The sequence below is a fragment of the Phytophthora sojae genome (assembly GCF_000149755.1).
Source record: "Phytophthora sojae unplaced genomic scaffold PHYSOscaffold_4, whole genome shotgun sequence".
Classification (NCBI taxonomy): Eukaryota; Oomycota; class Peronosporomycetes; order Peronosporales; family Peronosporaceae; genus Phytophthora; species Phytophthora sojae.
The window spans coordinates 2,975,190-2,998,221 of NW_009258118.1; the positions used below are offsets into that span (position 1 = coordinate 2,975,190).

The 23,032-nt window shown below is 57.2% G+C and overlaps 6 protein-coding genes and 1 pseudogene across 7 annotated transcripts; 2 read left to right on the plus strand and 5 right to left on the minus strand.

Moving 5' to 3' along the window:
* Window positions 1-561: 561 nt before the first annotated feature.
* Window positions 562-2,094, minus strand: PHYSODRAFT_351203 (hypothetical protein; the record flags this gene model as incomplete). The annotated part of the gene is made up of 3 exons (XM_009528227.1): window positions 1,907-2,094; window positions 994-1,836; window positions 562-780 (listed from the first exon to the last, which is right to left on the minus strand). The coding sequence occupies exons 1-3, from the start codon at window positions 2,063-2,065 to the stop codon at window positions 562-564; spliced, it is 1,221 nt and encodes a 406-aa protein (XP_009526522.1). The 5' UTR covers window positions 2,066-2,094.
* Window positions 2,095-3,848: 1,754 nt separating this feature from the next.
* PHYSODRAFT_331433 (hypothetical protein) lies at window positions 3,849-6,987 on the plus strand (the record flags this gene model as incomplete). Its single annotated transcript, XM_009528228.1, has 2 exons — window positions 3,849-4,247; window positions 4,288-6,987. The coding sequence occupies 2 exons, from the start codon at window positions 3,849-3,851 to the stop codon at window positions 6,985-6,987; spliced, it is 3,099 nt and encodes a 1,032-aa protein (XP_009526523.1).
* A 749-nt stretch (window positions 6,988-7,736) lies between these two features.
* PHYSODRAFT_500408 (hypothetical protein) lies at window positions 7,737-8,954 on the minus strand (the record flags this gene model as incomplete). Its single annotated transcript, XM_009528229.1, has 1 exon — window positions 7,737-8,954. One exon carries the CDS (start codon window positions 8,952-8,954, stop codon window positions 7,737-7,739), a length of 1,218 nt encoding a protein of 405 aa, XP_009526524.1.
* A 365-nt stretch (window positions 8,955-9,319) lies between these two features.
* Window positions 9,320-10,897, minus strand: PHYSODRAFT_264166 (hypothetical protein; the record flags this gene model as incomplete). Its single annotated transcript, XM_009528230.1, has 1 exon — window positions 9,320-10,897. One exon carries the CDS (start codon window positions 10,895-10,897, stop codon window positions 9,320-9,322), a length of 1,578 nt encoding a protein of 525 aa, XP_009526525.1.
* A 152-nt stretch (window positions 10,898-11,049) lies between these two features.
* Window positions 11,050-12,275, minus strand: PHYSODRAFT_331436 (hypothetical protein; the record flags this gene model as incomplete). Its single annotated transcript, XM_009528231.1, has 3 exons — window positions 11,050-11,231; window positions 11,306-11,570; window positions 11,901-12,275. The coding sequence occupies 3 exons, from the start codon at window positions 12,273-12,275 to the stop codon at window positions 11,050-11,052; spliced, it is 822 nt and encodes a 273-aa protein (XP_009526526.1).
* A 4,538-nt stretch (window positions 12,276-16,813) lies between these two features.
* On the minus strand, window positions 16,814-17,549 carry PHYSODRAFT_560112 (hypothetical protein; the record flags this gene model as incomplete). Its single annotated transcript, XM_009528232.1, has 1 exon — window positions 16,814-17,549. The coding sequence occupies one exon, from the start codon at window positions 17,547-17,549 to the stop codon at window positions 16,902-16,904; it is 648 nt and encodes a 215-aa protein (XP_009526527.1). The 3' UTR covers window positions 16,814-16,901.
* A 3,251-nt stretch (window positions 17,550-20,800) lies between these two features.
* On the plus strand, window positions 20,801-20,872 carry PHYSODRAFT_t770 (annotated as a pseudogene). The gene has a single exon. The product of its transcript is annotated as a tRNA-OTHER (tRNA).
* The last annotated feature ends 2,160 nt before the right edge of the window (window positions 20,873-23,032 follow it).

Here is a 23,032-nt window from a genome sequence, read left to right on the forward strand (position 1 = left end):
CGCGGCTGAGCGGACGGACACCAGTGTACAGTCAAGACACTTGCTTCATTGTGGCTGCCACCATCGTCGCTTGCTTGCTTCACGATCTTCCAATGCATTTAATTAACGTTAGAGACGGCCCTTTCCCTGTTCAAATAGCGGCGAGCTGGTCGTACGTATCCTATCGGCCTCCTGTGCAGACTTCTCGTAAGCTGGTAATACAATAGCACACACTGCAAAGTGATCGTAGAGAAGAGCTCGCCAGAAGGTGTCGTTCACGAGGACTAAGACCGCAATGGATGGAGCTGGCAGGTCGGCTACAGCAGACGCAGCTTCGAGCAAGGGCATTCGTCGCAGCAGATCCCAAGCGGGTGGCGCGGTGCGAACGGCGACAAACTCAGCACTTTACACGCCCGGCCCGGTCTCTGAATCGGCCACATCCTTTACTCCCGGGAACTTTCGCGAAAGCGTCCCCGTGTTCAACACCGAAATGTCTTCAGCTCAGAATTTTGATGCTGTATGTGTACTTGAACCAAGGACCTGCAGTGTTGGTTACTGAATTCACACTACTGTTGTTGGCAACTACGCGGCGCTGGTACTGGAGCAGTCGCTCGAAATCTGAGACCACATGGCATCGGACGCCAAGAGTGACGACTCCATGCTCATTTTCCGCTTCTTGTACGCTTGATCGCGACAGCTTGGTGCTTCAGACTCTTGAGGTTCAGCCTGGGTAGCAGAAAGTTTGGCCTTTAGGGCTTTCTTCTTCCTTCTCAACTTCGCCTTCAGCGCTTTACGGCGTTTCTTCTCGTCTTGATGTGCGCTGGCAGCAGTTGATGCATCAACTTGCTCTCCTCCCAACTGGGTCTCAGACTCTGCTGTCTCCAGTTTTGCCGCTCTCTCTTCCCTTTTCTTCGCCTTCTTCAACGCATTACGGCGCTGCTTAACCGTTTGATGGTTGGTATCCGCGCTTCGGGCATTGACCTCCTCTGCTACCTGTATGACCTTGGAATCTACTGCGTCTGATGCTCCGAGACGGCGCTTTTTGCCGCTAATGGACTTATGCGTCTTGGTAGAACTGCTTCGGCTCTCCATGGAGAGCGAGCGCTTCCTCTTGACCTGCACAATAGGCTCCACAGTCTCCTCGTCCACTCCACAGTGCTTCTCGTGGTGCTCCATCGCCTTCTCCGTCACGAGTTTCTTCCCTTCGCAGACAGCGCAGATCACCAGCATGCGCACGTCCACAGTGCAGATCTTGCGATGTTTCTTCAGTTCAGCCGCAGTGTCGAAGACTTCGAAGCATAGCGAGCACTTGGGCGTCCGTGGCAAGTTGATATCAAGCACATTCGTCACTTCACTCAACTCGAAGCCTTGCTGCTTCTTGCTGATCCGCATCAGTAGCTCGTCGTACAGGTGAATGAGCACGAGGGCGTCCGCGGCAGCGTAGTGCAGCTGACTGGCCGTCAGCGGTCTCCGCTCCCAGTTGGACATCTGCTGCGTCTTGGCGAGCTTCCGGTGCAGGTAGAAGAACACGAGCTTCTGCAGACTCAGCGGGTTGTGCGCGCCCGCCAGCGCGATGGACAGGTCGTTGACCTCCACGACGCCCTTGCAGACTGTGAAGCAGGACGCCTGCGGGTAGGACTGCGCGAGCTCTTTCAAGTCCTGGAGGAAGCTCTGGCCCAGCTTGATGATCTTCTTGGACAGGAAGACGCTGGTGAGCGTGCTGTTGTAGACGGTGGCGGGCAGGCGGCGCAGGTCGAGGATGAAAACCTCCTCCGTGTGGCTGGCGTCGCGCACCGCGATCTGCAGCAGCGCGCACGGGTTGGGGCCGCGGGTCTTGCCCCAGGTAGGGCGCGTCTCCTGTATGGGGTGGCTCAAAGTCAGCGAAGTAGTAGGATATTAACCGTTTTCAACCCATGCACGGACGCACCGTGTCGAGACCCATGAGCTGCGCGCTGCGCAAGCGCTCGGCGCAGTAGGAGAAGTCCTTCTTGGAGGCCACGAACTGGATGGGTGCGCGCGCTTGGTCGATCACATACTGCGGGGACTGGTTGATGAGCCCCGTGAGCCGAACCTTCATGGGCACCATGGCGTCCGATGTAGCAGTGCACTTGAGCTGCTGAATGCGAAGTGACGCACCGTTTCATTGGCTGATGGCGGCTGTCCGTTATAATATCGTTTTTTTACCTTTTATAAGGCATAAAACATATTAACCAATCAATCAACGTGGTTATGTTTTACATGCACAACGGGTTGTCTGAGCCTGCTGCCAATGCGGACAGCATGAGGACACTCTGCTGACGAGCGTTGTCGAATTCGCACGAGTGATCCTGTCGCAAACGACGGTGGAGAGGCGTGGAGAAGCGTAGGGATCAGTTCATGTCTGATCCTGCAATCAACCGGTGGATACATTCGCGGCAACCACCCGGCTCGACAGAGGATACTTGCACCGGGTCAGCTCCAGTCGGTGCAGCGTGGTGCACCGGGCCACACCGACTGGCCCGGTGCACGGTAAAAGAATAGGCTGACACTCTGTTTTTTGTCGAGAACATTTCCGTATGTTGGTTGGACGTTCCAACCAAGTTGGCAGCAAGTTGCTGCCAGCAACCAACCAACCGAGCGAGCACCAGCACGAGCATGGGCCAAGTGGCCAAGTCTGGTCAATTTGGCCACCGAGTTGGAGGACTTGATCGCCAAGTCCTTGGGTCTATGTGTCCTCACAGTAACACTACATATCACTTCGGTTCGAGAGCAAGCGGCTGAGCTGCACTAAATGCTGTATTCTGTATGTTACTGTACCATTGCGTGTAGTCTGAAGTAGCTACAGTACTGACAAAAGTGTTTCGAGGCGCTAAGCAACACACGCTGGATCTACTTTAATGTTTAGTGCCAACTACTTGTTACCACAACATGTTGCCTGCCGGGCTGCGCTTGGCTGGACGCCCCCGCGCCAAGCAGTCTAGCGAGCCGAGTACTGCACGAGGCGCTGGAAAGCTCGGTGTAGGGCCCCCCTCCGCAAATACCGCGTGCTTGTGTTGGCCCTGTGCGCACAACTCCCCCCCAGCTAACACGCAAATGATACCATGATCTTAGCACACACGCACACCCTCTCCTAGCTAGCAGGGGCTTGCATTTCGACGGCCTCGCACCTGCCGACGTCCGCTTGCCTCTTCTCGTCTTTTTCGCAAATGAAGGAGTTCCTTCACCGATTTTGGAGTGTTGAACGTCAAATCACCAGCTGTAGCTCTAAGCACATCTCAAGATTTCTTACTGGCTGGCCCGGTGCAAGCAGCCACTATCACCCGGCTCGAGCGATTGTTGTGACAGGCTCTGCAGCATGCAGTGTCGACACCGAGAACTGATCGATTGCTTGGGAATGCAAGGTCCTTTCAGTAGTCGAGGAGTCTTTGCCGTGCTCACGTCACGTTCATGGTCCGACGCACTCCACCAAGCAGTCCTTTGTGCCTGGCTCAGCCAGTTGAGCTGCAGCACCGCCGCCGGATTGCTCCGAAGCAGCCTCGCTCATCTTTGGCGTTGACGACCCCGCGCCGATCGCACACCGATACGGTACTGCCACTCAGTCACACACACGCCCCGTCGCCAGCTCCGTTCTGGCGGTGGTGGTGGCCGATGTGGCGACAGCAAAACGCTCCAACGTCGCCGCCAGATCTAAATATCCCCAAAACCAGCGGTGTAGCCATCGCGCCCAACCCATACTGGAGCGCATACAACCCGCCGACCACCAGAACGCCCAATCCGCATCCAAGAGGCGCGTGCCATATAAAACTGCACCGGCTCCAATCCCGAAATTATCCACCAGCTCTTCTCGGCACAAATAGACTGACCGTCTGTAGAGGAGGTCTCCTGAGCCCATGACGATGGCGGCGCGCGCTCCTCCGACCGACAACGCGCCGCTGCTGGTGGTGGAGCTGGCGGTGGAGGGCATGATGTGCATGAAGAACTGCGGCTCCACCGTGCAGAGCGCGCTGCGGAGCGTGGCCGGCGTGGCCTCCGCCGTCGTGGACTTTGAGCGCCGCAGCGCGCGCGTCGAGTGCGAGCCCGGCGCCCGCGTGACGGCCGACGACCTGGTGGACGCCGTGGAGTGCGTGGGCTTCGGCGCCGCCGTGAAGCCGTCGACGCTGGAGCAGGAAGGAGAGCAGCTGAAGCAGCAGCAGGCGACGGCGCTGACGATCGAGCTGCTGGTGGAGGGCATGATGTGCCAGAAGAACTGCGGCTCCACGGCCCGACGCGGCCGGCCACCCGCGCGCCGTGTTCCACGTGGAAGGCATGAGCTGCGCCGCGTGCGTCAAGGCCATCGAGGACCACGTGGGCAAGGCCGAGGGCGTGCTGCACTGCCGCGTGGGGCTCATCAGCCAGAAGGCCGAGGTGGCGTTCGACCGCGACCTGGTCCGGGACGAGCAGCAGCAGCTCCGGCAGCTCATCCAGGACGCCGGCTACAAGGCGACGTTCTCGCACGTGGTGGAGCCGGGCGACGGCGACTCGCTCGAGCTCAAGTTCACGGTCACGGGCATGAGCTGCGCCGCGTGCGTGGGCAAGATCGAGTCGGCCGTGGGCAAGCTGCCGGGCGTCACCAAGGTGCTGGTTAACCTGCCGCTGAACAAGGCGCACGTGCACCTGAAGCAGCTGGCCAAGACGGGGCCACGCGACGTGCTGGAGTGCATCAACGGCCTGGGCTACTCGGCGGAGGTAGCGCTGGATACGACGGACCAGAACGCGCTGAGCAAGTCGGAGGTGGAGAAGTGGCGCAAGCTCTTGACGACGGCCATGCTCTTCTCGCTGCCGGCCATGCTGATCCACATGGTGCTCATGTACATCCCTCCGGTGGAGAAAGTGTTGATGACGCCTGTGTTTAATTCCGTATCGATTAAGCTGTTGCTGCTGTTCCTGCTGGCGACTCCTATCCAGTTCGGCGTGGGCTGGCGGTTCTACGTGGCCGCGTGGAAGGGTCTGCAGCACGGCTCCATGGGTATGGACTTCTTGGTCGTGGCAGGCACCACCATGTCGTACACATACAGCTTTGTATCATTGGTTGGCTCGGCGGTGCATGAGAATTATCACGGCCACCACTTCTTTGAGTCATCAGCGATGCTGCTGACGTTCGTGACATTGGGTAAGTACATGGAGTCGATGGCGAAGGGCAAGACAGCAGATGCGTTGTCAGAACTGGCCAAGCTGCAGCCGAAGAAGGCGCTACTTATCGTCGAGGGTAAACGCGACCGCGAAATCCCGATCGAATTGGTGCAGCGCGGTGATCTTCTGCGCATCCTTCCAGGTGCTAACATCCCGACAGACGGCGTGGTGAAATCTGGTTCTAGCTCGACGGATGAGTCGATGCTGACGGGTGAAAGTATGCCGGTGGCGAAGAAGACCGGCGACTACGTGTTCGGTTCAACTGTGAACCAACAGGGCACGCTGGTGATCGAGTCGAGCTGCATGGGTGGGGAAAGCTCGGCGTTGTCTCAAATCTGCTCGTTGATCGAGGAGGCACAGCTCCACAAGGCTCCCATTCAAGCGTATGCAGACTATCTGGCCTCAATTTTCGCTCCTTGCGTTTTGGGATTGGCAGTATTGACATTTACGACCTGGTTACTGCTACTCTCGATGGACATTATTCCTGCGCAGTGGAAACTTGATCTGGGAGTGTCCGTCAGTACTGGCCACGCTGATGACTTCTTTCTGTCAATTCTGTTCGCCATCTCGGTCGTCGTGATCGCGTGCCCGTGCGCTTTAGGACTGGCCACCCCCACTGCTGTCATGGTCGGATGTGGCGTCGGCGCCAAGAAGGGTGTGCTCATCAAGGGCGGTCGGGCGCTCGAGACCGCGCGCTACATCGACACCATCGTGTTCGACAAGACCGGCACGCTGACTGTCGGCCACCCTTCGGTTCGTGACGTGGTGGTGGCCGACCGTGCGTACACGCCGCGCGAGCTGCTGTACTACGGCGCGTCCTTGGAGTGTGTGAGTGAGCACGTTCTTGGCAAGGCCATCGTCGTGACGGCCACGGAACATGAGAAGCTCGAACTGCAGGATCCGACCGATGTCCATGTGGTCCCTGGCCGCGGCATTGAAGGCACTGTGGCTGCCAGCGAGGTGACGTCACGCACCACAGCGGCCAACGTGATGGTGGGCAACTCCGAGTACTGCGAGGAGAAGGGCATCGAGATCGGCGAGAAGATACGCGCCCACATGCACGAGCTGGAACTCGAGGGAAAAACCGTTGTGGTTGTGTGCGTGGAGAACAAGCTGGTTGGCGTGATTGCGTTGGCTGACGCTCCTCGCCCCGAAGCGGCGGATGTCGTGAAGCACCTGAAGTCGATGGGGCTAGACGTGTGGTTGATCACGGGCGATAACCTTCGCACGGCCAGCGCGATCGCGCGCCAGATGGGCATCAACCACGTCAAGGCCGTGGCGCTTCCTGGTGAGAAGGCGTCTCAGATCAAGGCATTGCAGTCGCAGGTGAACCCGCTGACGCTGAAGCCGCGCGTGGTGTGCATGGTGGGCGACGGCATCAACGACGCGCCAGCGTTGGCGCAGTCGGATATCGGCATGGCCATCGGTGCCGGCACGCAGATCGCCAAGGCGGAGGCCGACATGGTGCTCGTGAAGAGCGCTCTGACGGACGTGGTGGTAGCTCTGGACTTGGCCCGCGTCGTGTTCTCGCGCATCAAGTTGAACTTCTTCTTCTCGATCGTGTACAACGTGGTGGGCATTCCGCTGGCGGCCGGCATGTTCTTCCCTCTGATCCACCGGATGATGCCGCCTGCGTGTGCTGGTCTGGCGATGGCGTTTTCGTCCGTGTCGGTGGTGATTTCGTCGCTACTTTTGAAACGATACCAGCCTCCGGTGGTTGGCGAAGTTGATCTGAAGCGCCAGGTGAAGGAGGACGCAAAGGTGATCGAACTCAAGAACATGGTGCGCCAGAGACTTGGACCGTCACACAAGACGTACGCTCCCTTGACCAATTCTGACGAGGTACGACATCTGATGTAAATTTTGTTTGCTGCTGAGCGTGTTTCACTGACCTTTTATTGTAAAATATTTTTCGTTTCCAGTGGGATTGAAATCCAACACGCGTACAGCATCGAAGAAGTAACAGTAACTAAATTAATGGAGCTGGAAGTGTGGTAGCGTTCACGATAGACCATCGTACAAGTAACCTCCCCGAGTAATGCTAACGTTAGTATCCTTTTTGCCCGGTCTTCGCTATCCAAAGACTATGGAGCTTCGCCTTTGTTGATCTTCCTTGTCACTATCGTCGCCGTCGTAGCTCTGATCATCTGTTACTTGGCTCCTTGTGGTCCGTTTGCCCTTCGTCATACTACGTCTTTGTGGCGCGGTGAGTTGCTGTTTCTCGACGTGTGCCCATTCTTGACCATCGAGAGAGGCGTCATGGTGATTCAATACCGAACCGACTTTGCTGTCTTCATCACAGAACTCGGCGAGTAGCTTCAGCCTAGCGGTGGCCCAGCGAGATCGATCTTTTCGCTCGCTCTCCATTTGCTCTGCAACCAAGACTGTAAGACAATTGATCGACGAAATTTGGTGGGCTAGACGCACCTTGTAGTGCTAGGACTTGTTCACTGAGCAGATTGATCTCATCCTTAGCGTCCTGTGCACATTAACCGTCGTCAAAAGTAAGTATCAAAAGCTAAAGCTCGCAATCCAACCTACCCGTAATACAATTTGCAGCTCCGAAATATCGCTCTTCCATCTTCTCTCTTTGCGCTGGAGCCCTTTATTCATCTTCGTGTTGTTCGACATGAACAATGTTTTAAGCTAAGCCGAAGGACCAGAAAGTAGTAAAATAACAAGGGACGAACCTCGGCCACGTGGAGTATTTCTTCCTCTTTAGTAACGAAGGCGTGCTGGATGGCCTCGATCTCCTTGTCCTTGTCTCTCAGCGCGTCTATATGATTGGTGAGCTCAGATTTCAGCAATACAACTTCCTTCTCCAACTTCACTGGCAACGACGCCACTTGCAATTCTAGTCTCTCGGTTTTCGCACTCAGCTCGCACGAAAGTTTTCGCTGTTCCTCATACTTGCGCTCGGCTTGCTGCTGCTGTGCTTTGGTTTCGGACAGCGCGCGGTCGCACTCCTCGATTAGACCTGTCTGTCGCACTGTCGTCGCTAGTAATTTTTGAACTTGCTCTTCGAGTTCTTGCACCTCCGCTTCGAGCTTCTTTGTCGTGTTATGGCTTTGTTCGAGCTGCTGCTGGAGGGCATCAATCGTTTGCGAGTTTGCTCGCGTAGCATTCGTCATCTTCTCTTTCCAGTGACGCTCGGCCGATTTCTGGTCGTCCGATTGGGCTTCATGCAGACGCTCAAGCTGCTCAATTCGTTGCAGCAATTTTCTTTGCTTGCCTTTTAGCGTTTTAGTGTGTTCTTGATGCTCTTGTCCAGCACTTTGACTCTCGCTGCGCAACTGATCGCGTTCCTGCTCGACGCAACTTAGCTTTTCCAAAGCAGCCTCCAGCTCCATCGTTTTCGAGTTCAATGCTTCCTCCAGGTCGTACGTCCGCTTCTCTAAAAGGTTTACCCTCTGGAGGCTCGCTCCATTCTCTTGCTCAATCTCTTGCAGAGTAGAAAGCTCCCGATGTAAGGACTCATTCTCTGCTATCTGTTGAACGAGCTGGCGCTCGAGTTCCTCGTTCGGTCGGCTAAGTCGCTCCACATGGGTCATTTCATCCAACTCCGTAGATGTAGGCACAGTGCTCGATTCTAGATCTTTAACAACTTTACCTGTTACCTCCTTCGCTGCTTCTGGAGGTTCGCCGCTCATTCCGGCGAGATGGCCATGAATTACGTCGAGTTTGCTGATGGTATCGCTAACCGGCACATCTTCATTGAGACTAGGCTCGAGGCTGTCGGTACCTCCATCGCGGAATGTAGTCAAGTCGGCCCTGGTGAGCCCTTTTGGACTACCGGAAAAATCATTGCGAGGACGAACGCTTGTCATAGCAACGCATAGCTCGCATTTTCGCCTGCTGTCTGGAGAAGCTGCACCGAAACGTGAGAACAGCGCGTGCATTCGATATTATTGAGAAGTACAAGGAACTACCTTGCTGTGCCTGAACTTTCGTTGCCCGACTTGGGGAAGAACTTTTCTTCTTGGGTGGACTTGCAGCACCAAACTTCTTTGGTGATGCACGTGCTTCATGCGTTGGATGCATTCGGACTTCCAAGCATCAGGTCGCACTCATGGCAAGTGAAACGGAAGAAGTGCTAAAGTTGGGTAAGTTCATGTTCATGTGTTTATATATCGCTGCGATGTCTCGGACTAGCTGCCAGCTAACGCTATTGCGGCTTCGACTTCGCTGAAATCTAGATGTTCCAGGTGAGGTTGAGAGCGCTGTCGATCTCCTCAACCTGCTCCTTGGCTGGGAAACGCGTGTGGTTGATGCCCATGAGTCGCTGCAGCACACGCACGACCTGGCAACTGTAGCCGAACTCGTTGTCGTACCAGACGTACAGGACGACCTTGTTGCCGTCAACGATGGTGGCCTTGCCGTCGACAGTGCCAGCGGCGCGGCTGCCAATGAAGTCGGAAGACGCAGCCTCAGCCGAGTTAACGAAGTCGATCTGGTTCTGGAGCGGGGAGTCCAGCGACACCTTGGACATGAACGAGTTGATTGAGTCCTTGGTGATGCCCTCGGCCTTGGTCGGGTCGAGCTGCAGGTTCAGAATGGCCAGCGACACGTTGGGCGTCGGCACGCGGATGGCGTTGGCAGTCAGCTTGTCCTTGAGCGAGGGGAGGCACTTGACCACAGCGGCCGCAGCGCCCGTCTCAGTGATAACCATGTTAAGCACAGCACTGCGTCCACGACGCTCCTTCATGTGGTAGTTGTCGATCAGATTCTGGTCGTTCGTGAACGAGTGCACAGTCTCAATGTGGCCGCCCACGATGCCGAACTTCTTGTCCAGCGCATACAGCGACGGCGCAATGGCGTTCGTCGTGCACGACGCAGCCGAGTAGATGTTCTCCGAGCTCGAGATCATGTTCTCGTTCACGCCGGCCACAATCGTGGGCACGCTGCCCTTGGCGGGCGCCGTGAGGATGACCTTGGACACACCGGGGGACTTCAGGTGCAGGCCCAGAGCGTCGGCGTCGCGCCAGCGGCCCGTGTTGTCGATGACCACGGCGTTGTTGATGCCGTACTTGGTGTAGTCGCACTTGTCCGGGCCGTCCGAGTAGATGATCTGGATGAGGTTGCCGTTGGCGATGATGGCGTTGGCCTCCTCGTTGAAGGTGATGCTGCCCTGGAACTGGCCGTGCACCGAGTCGCGGCGCAGCAGGCTGGCGCGCTTGATGAGGTCCTCCTTGGTGCCCTTGCGCACGACAATGGCGCGCAGCATGAGCTTCACGCCGGGGCCGCTCTTCTCAATGAGCAGCCTGGCCAGCAGACGGCCGATGCGGCCGAAGCCGTAGAGCACCACGTCGCTGGGCGTGAAGGAGGGCGGCGCCTGCGTGAGCGGAGCCATCTTGGTGTTGATGAGCTCGCCGAGCGCGCGGATCTTGGCGTCGCGCGCCTCGGGCGTGACCTGCGCCTGCACGTCGAGCACCTCCTTCTCCATGAAGACGAAGGTGCGGCCCAGGTCGATGCGCATGTCGCGCGCATTGGGCGCGTACTGCACGAGCGCCAGCAGCACCACGAGCGTCTCGGTGGGCTGCATGCGCTTGCCCACGTACTTGCAGACGTAGTTGTGCAGCTTGATGAGGTCGATGCTGTTCTTGTGCACGAGGCCCTTGCCGAAGAGCACGCTCACCACGTTGTTCTCGCGGTAGAGGCGGCCGATGAGCGGCACCATGAGGTCGGCCGCGTTCTCCTGCGTCTTCCACTGGTCCAGCTCCGCGTCGCGCAGCGCGTTGATCTGCTCGCTGGTGAGAGGCGTCTCAGACATGGTGGGTATGTGGGGGTGGGTGGGTGAAGGTGGGGTGGGGAGGGCTGGAGGGGCTGTGGGGCCGCTTGAGCTGGAGAGCGCAGAATGCGGAATGACCCACAGTCTGAAGATTGCCACGCTGCGACCTATGGCTATCGTTGCGCACCATGCGATTACTGTACTGGACAGGCTCTTGCATTCGCAGCTTCAACCTCCTCCTCCAGTTTCTTGCGCTTGTCGTTCTGCCAATCTTTAATCAGCTTGTCAATTCGCTTGGTACGGTCCCTCCATTCAGGATTGTGAGCTCTTTCACCTTGGGGCAAGTGCTCGATGAATGGACCCAGCAAGGCAAGCTCTGGGGCCCAGGGATCGTCCTGTCTTCGCCAGCCATAGCCCAATCCAGCTGGGCAGAAAGAGCTGTGTACCGACTCAGAGCCCGCTCTCGTCGTAATTCAAACGCGGGTGAAGCTCCCCCATATGGAACGGGCTGGATTGCTCTGGGCTCCTCTTGTGCCACAGGTTGTGGCGCCGGTTCGGGCTCAACCAGATCGTTCAGGTCGACCTGACTTGGGTCTGCATCAGGCTCGACATCTCCGTCCACAGCCTCCTCTGCGCTCGAAAAATAACCAGCTATCGAATCAGCGATCTGGTCAATAGGGCCAACCTCGCCGAACCCCTTCATTTTCGCGACCAGCTCCACACAAGCGTCAAAACCTGGCATGGTAGTAGTCATACTCTCAATGTTAACGCTTCGATACCCCCAGCTTCTTCCCTAAAGCCCGAGCTGACAAATTAAACGATCCATCGATCACCAAAAAACAATCGATAATCCCTAGAACAAAACAAAATTAGCTCGTTGTTCAAAGAGCTTCTGCATTTCATACTCTCACATCTTTGAGTGGATGCAGATCGACGGTTTCTCCACGAAGAAAACATGAGCCCCATTCCGGATAACGTAGCTCAGAACGCGCCTACACCATTTAGTGTGCGCGTTCGCGAAATCCGCAACAATCACAACACTCACTCCACGTTCCATGGCCACAACTAGGGCCTTCGCCACCAGATACAGAGTAAAATCAAAGCAAAAGATGACAATCGATCGCCGAGAGCCGGAGATGTAGAGCAGTAGCTTCGGCAGGATCACATCAGTCCCAACGACAGTCTCCTCCATGATGTTCGCCCGTATGTCAAGCTCCATGAGAAACTCGGCTTTGTAGGTTTTGCGGTAGTTCTTCACGCTTAGGCCCAGCAACTTGGCAACGGCGTCGTCTTGCAAGCCTGCGGTGGACATATCGCCCTCGCGGCGGTGAACGAACGTGTCCACCAGCTCGGATATGTCCCTTCCGCGGGTCCCAGGATGGACGGCCTCCTGGCGGCGCAGGCGCCAGGCATCATCCATCTTAGCAATTGGGAGCCCAAGCTGCTTGGCTGCTGCTTCAATATCACCCACTGTAGGGAGGAACCTATTGTGCTCCACTAGCCGAGCGCCGCCGCTCCGCGGCGGGGATTTTTAGTTAGTTGGCGCTTCACTCGCTATGCTCGCTCCGCTATTGGAGCAGACTGCCTACGCTTCGCTACGGCTCGTCGGCTCGCTGCACTACTCTCAATGTTAGGTTAGTACTACAGAGGCCGGGGCGGGTCCTGCGGCCCCGCAATATCGTATGAGGGGGTCGCCTTCGGCGACGGAACCGCCTTCGCTGCGCTCGACAGCTAATCGGAATTAGTAGGAATCGTACTTAGTGAATAAGCGTGACGATTTTGTGACGGACGGACAGCGCGTCTTTCTGATTGATTCTTAGGATAGATAGCCTCCGTGTAGATAGCAGCTACAGCTTGGCGGCGCAGGCCCCGCGCGCGCTGCCCTTGCCCTGTCCGTTCGTCATGGTCCTCTTCCTGCACCGTTTCTTTCTTCTCAGGCGCCCGTTTCTTTTCTTCAGTACCGAGATGCCTCCCGTTAGTCAAATATCACTTTCAAGAAACGGTAAGTGTGACTGGTCTAAAGTGCTAACCTAGTCGGCGTTTCATCCAATGGCTAATGGTGGCCTAAAAATCGACGTGAGCCGAACAGTTGTTAGACTCACGTCGATTTTTAGGCCACCATTAGCCATTGGATGAAACAAGGATTTTTTTCGCCTATCAGCGCGCTGTACTATGTGATAAAAAAAATAAATCGGAGGGGGAGAGACCTCCGACTCTCTATTTTTGGAAGAAAAAAAAATGTCAGGGGGAAGAGACCTAATTCGAGGCCAAACTTGAAGCGGGCCTGGTGGAGCTGCTAACGCCAGCTAACGCCGGGCCATTGTCGCTGTGATCGCACTCCCCACCACCCAGCAAGCGAGAGAGCAGGTTCGGAGATGAGAGCGGCGCGTTCTGCTTCGTTACGAGCGCAGTCCAATGCTCCTCCCATTCACGGCCTCGGAAACGCAAGGAATGGAGGAGAAGAAGGCACCTCGGCCAAGCGCCAAGTGACTGTCATCGAGCTCGTAGCCGGTAGTTTGTGCAAGTGCGTGTGTTGGTTGCTGCTCGTCGCGCGGATACGGCAATGGTAGTCACGATCGAGCTGCGTGGCCGTAACGGACCTGTCGCCGCATTTAGTTGGTGGGTTTCGCCGGTCTCAATGGGCTGAAACGATCCGAGCAAAGCTCGATATTGAAGAGGAGGTGGAAGCATGCCAGGCAGCAGCGTTGGCGGTGATGACGCCGGTGAAGCGGCCCTCGGGGAGGTGCAAATGGAGTTTGATAGTGAAGACGCTGGCGGTGAGACGGGTCTGAAGTCGTCGCTCGTCAAGTCCGATGGTAACAACTGGATGGACGACGGCGCGCAGCAGGACGATCTTCTCAAGGACGAATCACCGCAAAGCGTCGACTCGGAGCCCGCGCACTACAGCTGGAAGCGCGCTGACGGGCAGCAACGCAGCCAGAGCATCGACGAAGAGGACGAGGACGAAGACGAAGCTGACAATAACAGCGAAGTCAGTGGCAAGGCGGACGAAAGGGCGGTGCGCACGCTGCCCACGGGCATCGATGACCTCCCGCTGTTTGCAGATGAGAAGAACCGCGAGCTTCATGCGCAGATCCGCGTCAAGGAAGCTCGCTTCGAGGCAACCAAGCGGGAGCTTTCAGAAACTGCATCGCGTGTGGAGATCATGACGGAGCATCTGAAGAACGTGCAGCAAGAACTACTGCATACCCAAGCGCTGCACGGTGCCAAGCTCAAGGAGGTTTCCAGCGAGGAGCACATGAGGCAGTTGGCGCAGCGTGAGATTGGGCGAGTGGCTCAAGAAGCCAAGGTCCTTGACGCCGAGGCAGCAGAGCTGGAGCGCAAGCTCGCAGGTTTGCAGGGCTCTCTGTTCAAGGGCAACGAGGCCATGGATGCCTTCAAGCTTCAGATGAACTGGAACCAGGACGAGATGGAGCAGTGGGCAGTGGCAGCGCGGCAGAAGGAAGAGGACGCGATGGCGCTAGAGCGATACCGGCGGGCCGATGAAGCTCGCATCAAAGAGCTGACGCTCGCTCTAGAAAAGCTCACTCAGCAGCTCGCTCGAGCCAAGCGTGAGGTGGATGATGAAGCTACGGAAACACAGGCGAAGCAGATCGAGCTGGACAAAACAGCCGAGGAATTCCGTTCGCTTCACGCTGAGCGCGCCAAGCTTGTCGCTCAGTGGCAATCCACGCTAGAGGCTATGCGAGCCCGTGACGAAGAGATCACGCAGGCTAGTGAGCAGTATGCTGTGGCTCAACGTGGTCTCCAGAGCAAGCAAGAGCTCCTCAGCGAGCAGAAACGGCGACTGAAGCAGCAGGAGACGGCGAATAGCGAAGCACAAGGTCAACTTGCAGCCAAGGAACGAGCTCAGTCCAAAGCACAGCAAGAACTGCAACAGACTGGGGCACGTTTACAGGCATTCCGTGACCAGGTGGAACTGCTGAAGAGTGAGCTATCCAGCGCTGTAGCTGCTCTAAACCAGCAACGATCAATCAATTCCAACCGCGATGATCGGCTAGAGGCCATGAAGCAAGAACTCGAGGCGGCTCGAGCGAGGTTCAAAGGAACACGGCAGGCACTTGACCGCTGCCGTGACTCCACCATGGACGCAGAAGCACTGGCCAAGCAAGCTGAGGCTGATCTGGCTGACATGGAGAGCGAGGTCAAACGTCTGGACAAGGAGATCGCTGTTCAAAAGGATCAAATGTTTCGCAAGAGCCAGCAATTGTTTGCTCTGCGGCAGCAGGAAGCTAGTCTGGTGGCGGAGCTTTCGGGTGCAAAGGCCGCAGCACAAAACTTGCGCTCCAAGCTGCGAACGCTGGATGCACAGGCCTTGCGCCAGCAGGAGCTCGTTTACAATGGCGAGTTCCAGATCCAGCAAATGGAGCGCAAGGTGGCGCGAGCGAGTGGCGAGCGCAGTGCAGATGAAACCAAGGCGCTTCAAGCCCAGATTCAGGTGCTGCAGATGGAGCTCGACCGTGTGAAGGCTGAGCAGGTCATGCTCACGACGCAGTGCAAGAAGTTGGAAGAAGAGCGTCGAGCGCAGGAGCGGTCTCGCAAAGCTTTGGTGGCGCAGCAAAAGGAGGTGGATGCTCAGATCGCCGAGCACGAGCTGCGCAATGAGAGCTGTGCACATGCACTCAAAGCGGCGCTCAAGAACAAGGAGGAGCTGCTGATCCAGCATGACTTACAAGCGCTAGAAGTTCGCCGACTGCGTGACCTGCTTCACGCTCGTGCCGATGAGGTCTTGTCGCTCGAGAACCGTGACTTTCAGCTCAAGAAGAGTATGGAGGAGCGCAAGCGCGAGATCGCAGCGCACCAAGAGCTGCAGCGTGCGGCCAACAAAGCCATTGAAGAAGAACGACACCGCGTCTCCGTCGAGCTAGCAGACCGAGAAAACCGAGTGCGAAAGCTGCAGGCCAAGTTCGAGACGCTGTGCAAGATGGGCGCCTACGCTAACGACGGCGACGACGCAGGTGAAGCTGGCAAAGAGCGCAGCCAAGCCTACTTCGTGATTCGAGCCGCCCAGCGCCGCGAGGAGCTTCAGCGCGAGGGCGACGAGCTAGACGACAAGATTCGCGTTGCTGAGAAGGACGTGCGCGCCTTGAAGAAGACCTTGGCTCACTTGGAGGAGCGCAACTCGGCCTACCGTAAGAGCTTCCATCGCGCGGATCTCGCTGGCGATGACGCACAACGCCTCGCTGCATTTGAGGCGCAGGCCAAGATGGCGGAGGATACTTTCTTCAAGAAGAAGAAGGAGCTCGCGCGCGTGGAGCTGGACGTGACAAGTGAGACCCAGCGGCTCCGTGAAGTAGAGACTCAGCGCGACTTCGCTCGAGCCAACGCGACGCAGCTCGAGGGTGCCATGTCACAGGTAGAGCGCGAGGTGCAGACGGAGCGAGCAAAGTGGGGCAAGGTCGTCAAGAAGCTTGACCGCCAGATACGGGAGCACCGGCAGTTCGCTGTGAGCGCCAGTGGCATCGACGACGACGGTGGCTGGCGTACGAAGGAGCAGATAATGCTGGAGGCGCTGGAGCTCAAGGAGATCAGCGCGAGCCTGCTCTACACACTGGGCCAACTGGCCAACGAGTTCCCAGAGATCGCAGACCCGCTGCAGATGGCAGTGCGCGAAGCTGGGATGCACATTCCGGCGGTGCCACCAGGACGGACGGCTGCAGCAAGAGCCGACGGAGCAGGGCTGCAGCGCCCCATGTCGGCGCGCAGCGACAAAAGGTTTGATGTGCTTGCTGCAGGTTTTTGTTGCCACGGGGATCAACTAACCGCGATGGTGGATGGTGTCGTCAATGTGCAGCGATCGGTCGGTGCGCAGCGTCGGCAGCAACGGGTCTCATCGCAGCAGCAGCAGCAATGGCTTGGGTGTGCGCATGGCTGCGCCCGTGAGCAAGGTTCGTATCGGGTTCTAACAGCTACAGTATAACCGCATTGAAACACCCAAAGAGAGGAGAACTTGTTTGTCAAATTCAGGTCTGTGAGTGCTTCTACTCTTCGCTACGCTACGCTATGTCTTGTGCATGCCTGTGACCTACGCGAGCTTCTTGGCGACCGAAGCAGCCACGAAGCCGAGCGCGCCGAGCGTGGCGATGTGCAGCCACGTCGAGACCGTGAAGAATGGGCAGTTCGTCAGGCTGTGGTACGGCAGGTGCTCGTGGGGGCGCATGGGGCAGCCGCCCTTGAGCGTGGCCTCGCGCAGGCGCGCCATCTCGACGGCGGTCTGCGCCCACTCGGTGCCGTGGTTGTGGCCCTTGTCCGAGAGTCCGGCGCGGTCCTTGGCCTGCTGCTCGTTGAGCACCGTGAGCACGCCGAAGAGCACGGGCACGCCCGTGTCCAGCTGCACGCGCATGATGCCCTGGGACACGGCCTCGCAGATGTACTCGAAGTGCATGGTGTCCCCCTTAATGAGGGTGCCAATGCAGATGACGGCGTCCAGCTTCTGCGACGCGATGAGGCGGCTGGCGGCGTACGGCAGCTCGTAGGCGCCCGACACGTCCGCGATGACCACGTCGCTCTCGGCCACGCCCGCGCTCAGCAGCTCCGCCTTGGCGGCCGACACGAGCGAGTTCACCACCTCGGCGTTCCACTTGGCGTGCACAATAGCCACGCGCAGGCCCTTGCCGTCCGTCTTGCGGCTGCTCAGCGCCGACAGCGCGTGCTGCTTGATAGCTCCGGCCATTGTTGTCTTCTTGATGGTGCAGTCTGGATGCGGTTCTTGGAATGAGCTGCTTCGGCCCCTCAAGGCCCCCTCATCGCGCAACCTCTTGACATACAAACTGCAAGTGAAAGGCCTTTTTCACGCAACTTACGTACAGAGGGTACCGAATAACCTTAGTTATGGGATACAACTAGTTAAGGGATACAGGAAAATCTGGCCAATCAGAACTCGCAAAACTAGGCGACTTTTTACAGCTCTTCCCGGTGTTACATTTGATTTTTGTATTGTGCTTTGCATCCAGTTTGCCCTCCTAATTTGTGCACTAGTTAGTGCTCGTACTTAGTGGTAAATCATGGAGGCTTTGAATGCAAGTTGCTCAAGTCGTGCTTCGAGCCCGATTTGGCTCGGAAATGGCACTTTCTAAAAGTGCCTAACAGATGCTAATCCATGCTGGATGTGCTAAATCATGCAGGAGATGGCGTTTGTGCACTACTTAGTGCTCATTGACCATCCACGACTTATAGCAATTCGTACTCGAGTACGATTTATAGATAAGTCATGCTCCATAAGTCGTACGAGTTACAGTCCGAAGTGCCAAAAAGTATGCAAAGCACAATATGTATCAACCATTTATGCAATTTTTCCGCAGCATCTCTCCGCTGCAGATCAGGTGTAGCTCATAACTAAGGTTATTCGGTAGCGGCAATAAGAAAGGGTTCAACGATTCAAGTACTGAAGGAATATACTAAACTCAAGTCAAATCAAATCTTGCAGAGCTTCATAAGTACTGACTTAACAAGATAAATGAATCGCATTAGGTACGATTTTTACATGACCGACCCGCAGGGCTTTTTGCAAAAAGCGGAGTGATCCGGAAACCTTTTGCATTTGGAACCTTTGTTACAAAAAGCGGAGTTCGCAAGAGCGGAGTTGGGGCCCGGGGGCCGCACACCCAAGAGATCTTTAGACGGTGAAGAGCCCCATGCAGTCGCCGTCGCCACCGCCGTCGCCGCCGCCGCACCCTGCGCAGGGTACGACGGACGACACTATCACTGAGGGCATGTGCTTTCCTGACCAGAAGTCGTGCATGAAGGCTTTGCGCAAGTATGCAGCAATTTCCTTCAAAAGCGGCATCGTAGGGGCAAACGAGAAGTTCATTTTGAGTAGGAGCCGAGGCTTGAACTGCTCTGCAAGGCAGGGCTGTGAAAGACTAGCCCCGTGGGATGTGGTGGGCGGGTTGCGAGCTAGCGTCCTGCTGGATGTCGATCTTGACGCTGCTCACTCTGTCTGTGTGCTACCGCTACTCTTCCTAAAATGAACCCTCGCTACTGTGGTCTGCTGCGCTTCCCGTCCTCGCACCTGAACCGGATGTTGTCTTCGGATGTTCTTGGCTTGTCAGGTCCTTAGTGTACTCTGCCTCTTACAGGAAACCCGAGTATCCTTCAAACTGCGCTTCTCTTCACTGCACTCTGTTGCGTTCCGCTTACTCCATCCGAATACTCGCCACACACGGCATGACCATCAAGCTCGATCCAAAGCAGCACGGTGGTGCGATGCTCATGTACAAGTGCGACGGCGGGGATCAATGCCGCTTCACGGTTGCTGCACTGCGATCATAGCGTCAAGGATCGAGCGGCTATTTCATCAGTCGCAGCATTCACCTGGTACTCGTAGGAAGAGATGGGAACAACATGAACATAGTTTTGGCCATTGCAGTGTGCGCTACGGAGAGTGAGGAGAATTGTGGATGTTTTTTTCGGTGCTGTTTTCAGGCGGGTGTTGATCTCAAGGCCATACCGCTTTTCTCGGATCGGGGCTCCGGAATTCTGGCCGCTCTGGAGAGACTAAACTGCGGTGGAAGTGGCCACGACAAGAGAAGCTGTCCCTCGTGCGCGTGCTGCGCCTGCACGTTGTATTGTGTTACAGCTGCATGATAATTCATAATACATGTAGTTAGTGGTGACAGTTGCGGAAGAACGAGCTCAAAGTTCTTGTAAGTTTGATGGTGCTGCTGGGCCTCGGGCCCCAACTCCGCTCTTGCGAACTCCGCTTTTTGTAACAAAAGGTTCCAAATGCAAAAAGTTTCCGGATCACTCCGCTTTTTGCAAAAAGCCCGTTGGTAGGACCTGCTTAACAGCGGCGTCCGCGGCCGCGCCGACGGTGATGGCCTTGCATGGGAGCTAAATGACACTGCGCCCTCGTCACCCGTGGGTATCTTGCCCACACCATCAAATGCGCTGCCGCGGCTTATGACGACGCCCTACATGTCCAAAGCGCGCGGCACGCACTAGCTACGCCTCAGGTACAGTATGTGCGGCAGCTCGTTTGTAACGGGCCAGGTGTGTGTCCGTTACTAGCTTACACGTAGCGGTGAGGAAGCTTAGTTAAGACTCGGATTTAGTGAGACCAAGCAGTCAGTCTTGGGTAAAAAAAAAAAAAAAATCAACTCTGTTTTATGTAAGGACCAGGGCGGCTACCCCTGGTCACATGTGAGCCACTCAAATGCAGTTCAACGCCTGATTGGCTGAAATGGGGTCTGGCTCCCCCAATTCAGCCAATCACGATGACTGTCAGTACACGGCTAGCGTGTACTGACTTAACTACTTTATGTACTGTCAATCTACCTACTTATGTAAATGGGACCCATTACATCACCCCCTCTCAAAGTTGCGCTTACGTTGCGTAAGCGCAAAAGACACATTTCCGAAAGAACACCCGAAGAACACCATGGACGACCGAGGCGGCGGAGGGACGGCGCTCGTGCTACCGAGCGACACAGGACGACGCAAGCGCAGCAAGCTTACACACACCAAGAAATCTCGTCGGCGCACACGCCGAAGCAACGCGCAGCGCCCCAAGTGGCTGCGGACATCGACGGACACCCGAAGGGACGGCGGTCGTGGCAACGACGCAGCATGGGAAGCGACAACAACGCTTGAGGACAAGCGCAACTGTGATGCGCACAGAGCGGAGACCCGGCGAGTGTCGAGACACAGGATGGCGATCAGCGTGGCGTGGCTCTTCGCGACGATCCTTCGAAGTAACTCCCGACGAAGAGTCACGTAACCGTCGACTCGAACCGACGTGGCAGCGAGACCAGCTTGGACATCTTCGACACCGGCGATCATCGGTGGAGCGGCGTAGTGGGCAAGCGCTCACCGTGCTGAGCTGTGACGCGCGGGTTCGATCCCCACGCGAATCCTTCTTGCCACTTGCCATGCGCAGTCGCTCCAAGCTTGATCAGGTCGCGCGCGTCGTCGTGCGGACTCGAAGTCCAGCTAGCGCAGTGGTCGAACGCTGCTCCACCAAGGCGGAGGTCACCGGTTCGAGTCCAGCGGTCGTCGTCGGGTTTTCTTCTTAGTCTTCGCGGTGAACGCCACCGCGAGCTTGCGGTGGGGGTCCACTTCCATCATCACGCTCACTTGAGGCTTCAGCTTCCGCGGGGAGCTCCGTGGTCTCTTCAGCAGCAGCGACCTTCGCCTCATAGTCACGAACAACATCGGGGACACCCCGAAGAAGAGCTGCACGCGTCTCCCACGTGTCCTCGTCAGGTGGAAACCCAAACCAGCGTAGTCGGTAACGTCGCGCGGCTGGGATCGCACGAGGAGCTCGGACTGGATTACGCCCACGCCCGTTTGCACGAGATGGGCCCTCGTGGTGAACGATGCGGTCCACAATCCAGCGCGCTTCACTCGCCGAGTCGACAATCGGAGGAGGACCATCGCGACGGTACAGGCTTGGGTGATGGGTGTTGGCGTCGCGAGTAGCCTCGGGTACATTACCCGCCAGTGAATCCTGGTGATCAGAGGTCGGAATATCGGCAGGATGATATCGCTTGAGGCGCCCGACGTAGAACGTCGGGTGAAGACGCAGCGACGACGGATTGTCCAGTGTGTACGCGTCGCCGAGGACCTTGATCACCTTGAACGGGCCGATGAAGCGCGGCGTGAGCTTGTTGGCACCGAGGTTGGTCACGGCGGAGGAGCGGATGCCTTCGGTAGACAGTTACACATGGTCACCCGTGCGAAATGAAGTCTTGCTCTTGCGTCCACGCTTGTCTGCATTCTCCTCCTGCCGGTCCACTGCGGCTTGCAGTGCGTCTCGCACGAAACGTGTGATTGCTTGACGCTGCTGCACAAACTCGGCAACCGCCAAGTGATCCGTGGGACTCGCCGAGGACTTCGGTGCATAGTTGGCGGTAGTAGCTGGTTGCTGCATCGTCGCTGGAGCGCCAGCGGGGTCGATCAGAGTTCGCTCTGTCCAGTCTGCGAGCGGCGTCACCGCACGATGCGGTGCGGCAAGGGCCTTCTTCTTTTGGGATCGTGTCACTGCATTTGCGCTTGATTCGGTCACTGGGAAGCGTGGCGACGCCGGTGAATTGACCGGCGACGGCTCCGCCGGCGTCTCGGTCTGCGGTGAGTCTTCAGCGGTTGCTCCTCCCCCACCAAGCGTAGAGGCACGAGCCTCCGTGGGTTGGCCTACGGCAAGCATAGCGGGTACACGCGGGTGGCGCGCGGAGTTCACGAAGAATGGAGTCATGCCCGTCGACGAGTGCTCGGCGTTGTTCAGAGCGAACTCAGTCAGGGGCAGGAAAGCGCTCCAGCTCGGGAACGACGTAGCGTAGCTGCGGAGCACGTCTTCGACGACGCGGTTGATGCGTTGGGTTTGTCCATCCGTCTCCGGGTGAGCCGCGGTGGACATCGCCAGCTTCGTTCCAAGCAACTTGAACAGCTCCGTCCAAAACGCGGACGTGAACCTCGGATCCCGATCCGAGACGATGGAGTCGGGCAGACCATGAAGGCGGAAGACGGCGTCAACGAAGTGGCTGCGGACTCTTCCGCAGTAACCGTGGCAGCCACGGGGACGAGATGCACCATCTTTCTGAACCTGTCGACGAAAACGAGGACTCCCGTGCGCCTGTTCGAGTCGGGTGGAAGACCGAAGACGAAGTCCATCGAGACGGAGCGCCAGGCTTCCGTGGGGACCGGAAGGGGACGCAGCGGAGCCTGCGATGACGGCAAGTGCGCACTCACTTGCGCACCCACTTGTACAAGTGGGGCCAAAAGAAGTCTCGCGCCACCGCCGCGAAGGTCTTTTCGCGTCCCAAGTGACCCCCGATCGGAGCGTCGTGGTACTCATGGATGATCCGGGCGCGAAGCTCTTCGTCATTCGTCACCACCACTCTCGGGGCATCGAATCGATCGATGGTGTACGTCAGCAGGGAGCCATCAAGCCGATATCGCTCGACGTGGCTGCGGGTCGAGCGCGACAGAGCCTTCAATGTCGCCTCGCTTGGAGAGCGGAGGTGGGCCAGGATGCTGCCGTACTGCGCGTCATGCTCGTACGCTGCGGCGATCTCGTCCCGAAGCGGCATCTTGGGGGCGACGCTCGTCAGGTTCAACCCCGACGTCACACACGTCGCACATGCGTCTTCATCATCTTCGTCAGCTGCCTGGCGCTCGAGGCCTTCACGTGGGTCGTAGTCTGGACGCCGAGACAGCGCG